Source organism: Scophthalmus maximus, chromosome 12 (assembly GCF_022379125.1).
Source record: "Scophthalmus maximus strain ysfricsl-2021 chromosome 12, ASM2237912v1, whole genome shotgun sequence".
In the NCBI taxonomy this organism is placed as follows: Eukaryota; Metazoa; Chordata; class Actinopteri; order Pleuronectiformes; family Scophthalmidae; genus Scophthalmus; species Scophthalmus maximus.
Window position 1 is genome coordinate 9,947,796 of NC_061526.1, and position 9,705 is coordinate 9,957,500.

Genomic DNA, 9,705 nt, shown 5'->3' on the forward strand with positions numbered 1-9,705 from the left:
TCAGTGTCCAATCAGAGCCCGTTGTCGCAGCAGTGGGGGCGGGGCCTCCCGGCTGTGGGCGGGGCCGGGCCGTTGCGAGAGGAGCAGACGCCATTTCGTGTTCGCTGGTTTCAAGGTGATCGGAGGAAACTGCGGAGCCACACTGCGATGACTTTTACTCGTTTTTATTAATAAGCTCCTGGTGAGTATTTTTATCCGAGAGATTTTAGTTTTTCCTCCCACCCTATTTTCTTTTTTTTTCAACCTGACTTTGGGATTTTTGTCTTTTTTTTTTCTTCATTTTTAATGCTTTTTTCCCCAGAGACAGTTTCGCGTTAGCGGCGTTCATTTTGTTTCTCTTGTGCAGACAAAGAGAAAGTGACTCGTGTCGTGTCAAGTAGAGCGAAGATGGTTTGATTTTTGTTTTTGTTTTTTGCTGTTTGTTTTTCCGATGAGACATTCTAAGAGAAGGAGATGTTTGACCTGAGTGTTGTGAATAAATGAACATGCAGACTCCCCCAGGCCCGTGTGGGCCGTGTGCAAAACGGCTCGTCCTTGTTTCCCGGACATGTTTTTATTCCTGTTTCCTCCTGCGAGGTGACGCGTCGTGACGCGTCGTGACGCGACGAGTGGTAGACGACGCGGGTGCGGTTCTATCTTTTCATTTGTATCTTTTACACGACAGTGTTGTGATGCATCAGGGGATGTATTCATTATCACTCATAATAATAATTCAACTCGCTCACGTGTTTGAATCAGGTCGCTCCTCCATTTTAAATCTCTGATCAGCTGCAGTGGGACATTAATGCCCCCCCACAAGGAGAAATTAATAATAGTTCAATTCATCCAATCTGTTCTCTTGGCTCGACTGTGTGACCTGTAATTGGAGCTGGTGAAAAGAGACGCGACCCTGCAGTACTGTAAATGTAAATATATATATATAAAGTATTAAATATTACGACCTGGAGCATTAAGAGGAAAAAAATCCATTAATTTTTTTATTCATAAAATAATTGGACAGCAGTTTTTGTTCCAGAAGACACCATGTCCACTGTAATGCAAAATATTTTTGTTTGATGCATATATAAATATATATATATTTATATATGCATTTTTTAATCCGACCGCACGGTTTTCATTCGAGAAGTATCTCCATCCAGACGAGGTCAACGTGCAGCGGCGCTAACTTTGCGTAGAGGAACTGGGCCGTCCCTAGCCGCCATTTTGTTTTTTGTGTCATCGTTTTCCATTCTACAGACGGACACAGACGCCGTTTCATTAATGTAAAAACTGCACTTTGGAATAGATCTCGAAGGAGGAAGTGACGACCTGAACGCGATGTGGGATTATGATCTCTTTGTTGAATCCGTTTTGTTCTTTACATGTCACGTTGTCTCCTCCGCTGCTTGTTGTGTAAAAGTTCATCTTCAGACGAAAGTTTCTTTTCTAATTTTTTCCATTTTGTTTCCCCCCTGTTTAGTTTTTGAAGCCACTTTTTTGAACAGCGTCAAATCGTAAGTTGGTCTCAATCCTTTTTTTTTTCTCCACCTCAACTTTTGCATCTTTTTTTTTCTTTTTTTCTTTTTGTTTCTTTTTTTAATGTTCCACTTTTGTTCTCACCCCTTTTGTGATTTGATCCCATTTCCTCCCTGTTGGATTCATAGAGCAGGTAGCATGTAGTGTTTGACTGACTCATCTGTTCATCTGTGTAGTGGACGTAGAGAATCACAAGTGGCCTCTGTACTGTACTGTACTGTACACCAGCTCCCACACATTATAGAATATATAAATACATCAGCTCCATAAGTTCCTCCTGCATACAGATTTTTTTCTTCTTCCTGTCTTTTGTTTTTAAAGAGTTTTTTTTTCTTCTTCTAAATTACTATTGTGTGCATGTGATTTGATGGAATCAGACCTGGTCCATTTGTCTCGTGGAAAAAGAAGAAGTGACCTGCTCAATTTTTGATTGTAACAATCACGAGCTGCGTTCAGACACGATCCTGAGGCCAGAACGTTTTTTTCCAGAACTTTTCCTGCGCAGAGAAATATGATCCAAGTGAGAACTCTGGAAAATGTCCAGACCCAATTTTTTCCGGAGATTTTCCAGAGTTCATGTCTAAGAACAGATTAATATTTAAGTCAGCACGGCCACTGAAAACCATTAACCACTAACGTATTCAATAATCACTAATATGGAATCGATTCTCTCTAATGCAGTTGTTTTATTTTTGTGACACTGATCATATTTTTGGATTAGACGTAAACGGTCACTGCGGCGCTGCTCAGTCGCTCTGCTGCTGCAGCGTCTCTCACCGTCCAAGCACAAACACTAAAGCAACGTTCACTCAACGTCAAGATCATAAACCTCCATCGCACCGCTCGGCCCGATGAGGCCGACGACAAGTCACTGATGAGGATATTGTAGAATTTGACACAACGTGGATGAGATGATTTTGACACGAGGTGCCACAGTCAACAAACACGTAGCCTCACGAAAGACGTCATGTTATTATAATAACCTGTAATAAAATCCACCTGTGTTGTTCAGATGGTGGAGATTATTAGATTATTTTTATTATATTATTATCAGTTGCAGATTCAGAATCAGGCTCTTGTTTCCGTCTGGTCACTTCATTTGCTGGAAGTTTTACCAAAACTCCATCATGAGCATTTGTGAAAGTCACAAATATATATATGGAGACACAACGTGGTATATACAGAATAATAATCACTGGCTGCAGGTTGATTGACAAGAGCAACATGACCAATCAGTTTATTTTCTAAATCTTAAGTATTAATCCAACTATAATTCACACGTAAATAAAATCCACACGTTATGTCAGATGTTACTGATGATCGTGTCACGTCCACACACCAGCTGATGCTCCCAGGTGACAGACACTCGACCAGGAGGTCACCTGACGGGTCACCTCAGGACAGGTCACCTCACGGGTCACCTCCTGACGGGTCACCTCAGGACAGGTCACCTCACGGGTCACCTCCTGACGGGTCACGTGAGAAAAAAAATAACATGAAAAATAGAAAAAAATGTATATGACTCAAAAAAAAACAGCAGATTACAATTTATGTTCATTTGACATCAGATTGATCAAATCATAATCATTGTGTCGTAACGGCACCAACACATTCTTCACCGCTGATTCTTTATCTGAGTCGTACGCTCTTTATTTTTCATTTCATTTTATTTTATGTAATTCTTTTCATTTGGGAAGTCACATGACCCGTCAGGTGACCCCTGGGTGCAGGTATATGAATATCTAGTGTCTCTGCTCTGTCTGATGAAGAGCCTGAACACACACACACACCGAGGTCAGAGGTCAGATCACGTAGGGCAGACTATTAACCTTCCTGCTGCGGACCATGTGATCCCTGCGAGTGGCGACGGGAGCATCCGGTGAGACGAGGCGGTCGAATAGAAGACAAAGGCCTCTTATGACTGACAGGCAACAAACACAAACAGGTCAAGGTCACAGAAACACTTAACAACGTGACCCTGGTGGAGTCTGCTCATATCTCCTGTCATATCAGCAACCGAGACGACAGCGTTATGAATATCACGCTCAAATAAACCTTTTTTAATTTTTTTTTTACTCGGACGCCTCAAACAAACCTGAACCGTTTCTTATTTTCCTTTCTCTGACCAGATTTGCTCGTGTGTCAACCATCTGCAAAAGTGAAGAAAATCTAAAATACACCTTTTGTCTTTCATTTTTTTTGGGCCACATCAAACTGCTTTGACTTTTCTGTGATTTTTAATGGCCGCCTCCATTTTGAGAAAAGGAAAAAATATATTTTATCCCCCACTGTTAATCACGTTGGATTTCTGGAGGGAAAATAAAAGTTTGTTAGTTGTAGTCGATGTGTCTGACTCGTGTTCCTCGACGACCCTCTTCTCTCCGGCAGAGTCAGGCAGGCAGACGTCCAGCGACCCAGCACAGACCATGGAGTGAGTCTGCTCTGTCCGAGGACGCTCCTCACACACACACACACACACACACACACACTCACACTCAGACACACTCACACACACACTCACACACACACTCACACACACACTCACACACACACACACACACTCACACACAGACTCAGACACACACTCACACACAGACTCAGACACACTCACACACACACACACACACTCACACACAGTTTGTGTGTACAGTATCAAAACCCTTGCTGAAGCCATGACACGAGTGTTAAACCTGTATGACCTCTCGTTGAGCAATGAATGTATTGATGAATCCTTTAAGAGAAAATGTGAAGTTTTAAATATTTAAATTCCTTGAATAAATTGATTATTTCACTGATAATTTAATATCTTGCTTCTCGGGGGGGAAGAAGTATATTTGAAGATGACAAAATTGTGATTGACATATTCTGATTAAATATTGGGAAGAAATAGTTGATTACTTCCTCTCTGGGATACAGTTTGTGTTTAAATGATTAGAAGATCTCTCATCATGATGTTGTTGTCAGTCCATATTCATCCACCTCGTCGTCTCTCCCTAATCCAGACTCTCCTCCCCTCCCTCGCCCCTCCCGTCTGTCCCGTCCAGTTGGTCGCCGTCGTCCGCCTCCAGCCTGATGGCGAGCAGCAACGTGACCAACAAGAACGACCCGCGCTCCCTCAACTCGCGCGTCTTCATCGGCAACCTCAACACGCTGCTGGTCACCAAGGCCGACGTGGAGGCCATCTTCTCCAAGTACGGCAAGATCGTGGGCTGCTCCATGCACAAGGGCTACGCCTTCGTGCAGTACGCCAACGAGAGGAACGCCCGCACCGCCGTGACCAGCGAGGACGGACGCATGATCGTGGGCCAGGTCCTGGGTGAGGAGGGGGAGGGCCTCGGCTGCTGTTTGATTGGTCCCCGACGACCGTGACTCTTCCTCTGACTCTTGTTTCTCCTCCGCAGACATCAACCTGGCCGGCGAGCCGAAGCCTCACAGGTCGAAGACGGCGAAGCGTTCTGCAGGAGACATGTACAGGTGGGCGACGTCCGACTGCGACGCGTCGACGTTAAAAGAGCGTGTTGCTGTAGTTAATCTTCCTCCTTCGTCTTCCTCTCTCTGCAGTTCCTCTTTTGATCTGGACTATGACTTTCAAAGAGATTACTACGACAGGTAAAGTGTCTCATGTCTGCTTGTTCTCCACATTTATTTTACAACTTTGACTCTGGAAACCGACAGTTTTGTTTCCACAAATGTGCCGTTTAGAAATTAAAGTCTGAGATTATTTAATATGCAAATAGAAAGCTGAAGACGTCACAGTGAAGTGTGTTGTTTGTGTCCATGTCTCTCAGGATGTACTCCTACCAGTCCCGGGTGCCTCCCCCCCCTCCGCCCCTGTCCCGCGCCGTCATCCCCTCAAAGCGCCCCAGGGTCAGTGTGAGCGGAGGAGCCATCCGACGAACCAAAACCAGCTTCTCGTCCTCCTCCAAGAGCAGCCAGAGGACCTCACGTACAGGTCAGTCCCTCTGTGAGCCTCCTCCTGACCTGCGTCCTCTCTGTGAGCCTCCTCCTGACCTTCCTCCTCCTGACCTTCCTCCTCCTGACCTTCCTCCTCCTAACCCTCCTCCTCCTGACCTTCCTCCTCCTGACCTTCGTCCTCCTGACCTTCCTCCTCCTGACCTGCGTCCTCTCTGTGAGCCTCCTCCTGACCTGCGTCCTCTCTGTGAGCGTCCTCCTGACCTTCCTCCTCCTGACCTTCGTCCTCCTGACCTTCCTCCTCCTGACCTGCGTCCTCTCTGTGAGCCTCCTCCTGACCTACGTCCTCTCTGTGAGCGTCCTCCTGACCTTCCTCCTCCTGACCTTCCTCCTCCTGACCTTCCTCCTCCTGACCTTCCTGACCTTCCTCCTCCTGACCTTCCTCCTCTCTGTGAGCCTCCTCCTGACCTTCCTCCTCCTGACCTTCCTCCTCCTAACCCTCCTCCTCCTGACCTTCCTCCTCCTGACCTGCGTCCTCTCTGTGAGCCTCCTCCTGACCTGCGTCCTCTCTGTGAGCGTCCTCCTGACCTTCCTCCTCCTGACCTTCCTCCTCCTGACCTTCCTCCTCCTGACCTTCCTCCTCCTGACCTCCCTGACCTTCCTCCTCCTGACCTTCCTCCTCTCTGTGAGCCTCCTCCTGACCTTTCTCCTCCTGACCTTCCTCCTCCTGACCTTCCTCCTCCTGACCTTCGTCCTCCTGACCTTCCTCCTCCTGACCTTCCTGACCTTCCTCCTCCTGACCTTCCTCCTCTCTGTGAGCCTCCTCCTGACCTTCCTCCTCCTGACCTTCCTCCTCCTGACCCTCCTCCTCCTGACCTTCCTCCTCCTGACCTTCGTCCTCATGACCTTCCTCCTCCTGACCTTCGTCCTCCTGACCTTCCTCCTCTTGACCTTCATCCTCCTGACCCTCCTCCTCCTGACCTTCATCCTCCTGACCCTCCTCCTCCTGACCTTCATCCTCCTGACCTGAGCTCCTCTCTGTGAGCCTCCTCCTGACCTGTGTCCTCCTGACCTTCCTCCTCCTGACCTTCATCCTCCTGACCTTCCTCCTCCTGACCTTCCTCCTCCTGACCTTCATCCTCCTGACCTTCATCCTCCTGACCTTCCTCCTCTCTGTGAGCCTCCTCCTGACCTTCCTCCTCCTGACCTTCATCCTCCTGACCTTCATCCTCCTGACCTTCCTCCTCTTGACCTTCCTCCTCTCTGTGAGCCTCCTCTTGACCTTCCTCCTCCTGACCTTCCTCTTCCTGACCTTCCTCTTCCTGACCTTCATCCTCCTGACCTTCCTCCTCTCTGTGAGCCTCCTCTTGACCTTCCTCCTCCTGACCTTCCTCTTCCTGACCTTCCTCTTCCTGACCTTCATCCTCCTGACCTTCCTCTTCTTGACCTTCCTCCTCTTGACCTTCCTCCTCTCTGTGAGCCTCCTCCTGACCTGCGTCCTCCTGACCTGAGCTCTTCTTCTGTTCCTCCTTCCACAGTGAGGGCAGATGATCTGCAGACCATCAAGCGGGAGCTGGCACAGATCAAGCACAAGGTGGACTACCTGCTGGAGAGCCTGGACCGCATGGAGAAGGACCACGGCAGGAAGTCCGGTGAGCGTCGTCATGTTCAAGGACAGAACGTTGTATCAAAATGACTCATTAATAATAATAATAATAACAGGAGTTCCTCCCACTCAGACACGAAGAACTCCAAACCCGAGCCGGGCGAGGTGTCACCGCTCCACTCGTCCACCTCCAGCAAGAAGGAGGACGTCCTGAAACGGGACCGCGAGCTGAACGACTCGGACGAGGAGGAGGAGGGAGACCTGCTGGAGGACGAAGACGAGGTGAGGAGTGAGGATGAGGAGGGAGAACGGAGACGGGTGTTTAATCACAAGCAGGTTATGATTTTTTTAGTTTCTGTCTTTTGACCGTGTTCATGTTTAAGTCTTGTTTTCGTCACTCAAATAAAACTTCTCTGTGTCTGCAGGTGAAAAGCAGAGGGAGGGAGGAGGAGGATGAGGAGGAGGAGGAGGAGGGCGAGCAGGAGGAAGGAGAGGACGACGGCGACAGCGCCAACGGAGACGAGTGCTAAGCTCCGCGGCGGCAGAAACACGCGCACACACACACACACACACACACACACACACACACGTTGTGTATGACTTGTCCACAGTGGTCACGCGCTCATTGATCTGCTGAAATGACTGGACGTTTGTAAACAGTAGATATTTCTCACAATTCACAAATTATGTTTCTGTCTCGTTTTCTTGGATTTTGTTTTTCTAGTGTGTTTTTTCTTTCTTTCTTTCTTTTCTGATTTGAATTGTGTCAACCTTTTTTATTCCCCCTGACACCGGATTAATGCGTCACATCCTGTTACTGTTCAGTTATTAATGTAACATGTTGTACATTTGAGTGTAAAAGAAAAAGCCCCTGAGCAGTTATTGATTTTAGAACAAAACGACCACACAAACATTTGAACATTCAAACAAAAACTGGCTAAAAATATTATATCTCCAGCTGCAAAGTTTTGAATTTGAAAGACAAATTAGCAGACGACGTTGTTTCGGCCCCGTCTTGATGTTTGTTTTTTATATTCCTGTCCAGCAGGTGGCAGCGTGTCACAACAAACTGGCCTCAGAGAGACGCTGAACACTTAAAAAGATGCAGATGTTTGTTTCCCTGCGCCGGTGACGGATAATAACCGTCTCGTGTCGGATCTTGTGTGAGACGATGACAGAATCATATCAGGATGCGTTCAGGGACACAGTGAACACGGGAGGCTTCAGGCCTGAGTGTCGTTAACGTGAGTCTGTGAAGCTTTCGGGACAAACAGGTGATTCTGGGTTGAAATATTCATTTTTCTTCCACGTATTTCATCTGTTTCTTCCTCAGGTTTTGACTCATTTTGTCTGTAATATTCCTGTGAAACTTTCTCTTTTATCGACTCGGTGTGGAAAAAAAAATAATGCAACATGAAATTTGGTAACTACAAATCCCATAATGCTTTGGGGAGCGCGGAACCGGAAACACCATCTTGCCGCAGGTTCAGTTTGAAAACCCTCTTTTTTTTTTAGCTTCTGATTGTTGACATTTTGACTAATTAGCATAATAAAAAGATTTGCCAGTGTAACTGTCCGTAGTTCCTTCTTGCAGCGCACCATTAATCTCACAGACATCTGTCACTGGAGTATTATGTTGAAGTGAAATTATTAACGTGACTTTTCCGAGGAGAGTTCTGGAGGAACGAGGAGCGTCTCGTTTGTTTCCCCCCGTGAGGTCGAAGTAGATCTGCGGACGTCGAGATGAATCCTAAAATATCCTGAACCCTAATGAAGCTGCAACAGTTCATCGATTATTAAACGATTACTAAATTAATCGCCTACTATTTTGATGATCGGTTCAAGTAGTTTTTTTGAAAAAAAAGTCTAAATCCTCTGATTTCAGCTTCTGAAATGTGAATATGTTCTTGTTTCTTTGCTCCTCTGTGACAGTGAACTGAAGATCTCTGGTGTGAACAAAACAAAACATCATGTTGAGGTTTGAGACACGATCGACATTTTTCACCATTTTATGAACCAAACAACTGATTGATTTACCGAGAGAATAAGTGATAGATTAATGGATTATGAAAATAAGTTAGTTGTGGCTCTAAACCCTTATGACGAAAATCTAATCAAGGTTTGACATTTTACAGTTAAACCATAAAACAACTATGAGCAAAAAGTAAATCTTTTCTGACCTCTGACCTGCTTCCCTCTGTCGCAATCATCAGAAAAGATGAGAGAAGGTGTGTGTGTGTGTGTGTGTGAGAGAGAGAGAGAGTTGAGGTGTGTGTGTGTGTGTGTGTGTGTGTGTGAGAGAGAGAGAGTTGAGGTGTGTGTGTGTGTGTGTGAGAGAGAGAGTTGAGGTGTGTGTGTGTGTGTGTGAGAGAGAGAGTTGAGGTGTGTGTGTGTGTGTGAGAGAGAGAGAGTTGAGGTGTGTGTGTGTGAGAGAGAGAGAGAGTTGAGGTGTGTGTGTGTGTGTGTGTGTGAGAGAGAGAGAGTTGAGGTGTGTGTGTGTGTGTGTGTGTGTGTGTGTGTGTGTGAGAGAGAGAGTTGAGGTGTGTGTGTGCGTGCGTATTTGAGAGAGACCAGTAGCTGGTGTGAATATAAATGACAGATGAAGGAGAACGAGGACGAGTGGAGTGATTGATGCTGGAGGCCGTGTTCTGCCTCCTGCTTCTTTTCAAATA

At 46.5% G+C, this 9,705-nt stretch overlaps 1 protein-coding gene across 11 annotated transcripts; it reads left to right on the forward strand.

The window, feature by feature from the left end:
- The first annotated feature begins 33 nt into the window (after positions 1–33).
- Positions 34–8,604, forward strand: LOC118287096 (heterogeneous nuclear ribonucleoprotein C). 11 transcript variants are annotated; one of them, XM_035611974.2, is made up of 10 exons: positions 37–181; positions 1,460–1,493; positions 3,904–3,946; positions 4,518–4,831; positions 4,917–4,989; positions 5,077–5,124; positions 5,304–5,467; positions 6,966–7,079; positions 7,167–7,369; positions 7,459–8,604. In XM_035611974.2, the coding sequence occupies exons 3-10, from the start codon at positions 3,942–3,944 to the stop codon at positions 7,561–7,563; spliced, it is 1,026 nt and encodes a 341-aa protein (XP_035467867.1). In that variant the 5' UTR covers positions 37–181; positions 1,460–1,493; positions 3,904–3,941; the 3' UTR covers positions 7,564–8,604. The 11 variants fall into 11 exon arrangements, with proteins under 11 accessions (XP_035467788.1, XP_035467804.1, XP_035467831.1 ...); XM_035611981.2 differs by having other exon boundaries at positions 7,167–7,315; XM_035611895.2 differs by having other exon boundaries at positions 34–181; positions 4,917–5,124.
- The last annotated feature ends 1,101 nt before the right edge of the window (positions 8,605–9,705 follow it).

What these genes read in the sequence shown, in the direction of transcription:
- LOC118287096 (XM_035611895.2), top strand. An exon ending in CCAGAGGACCTCACGTACAG is followed by an intron (nt 5,468 to 6,965) that starts GTCAGTCCCTCT and finishes CTCCTTCCACAG; the next exon opens with TGAGGGCAGATGATCTGCAG. An exon ending in GGACCACGGCAGGAAGTCCG is followed by an intron (nt 7,080 to 7,166) that starts GTGAGCGTCGTC and finishes CCTCCCACTCAG; the next exon opens with ACACGAAGAACTCCAAACCC.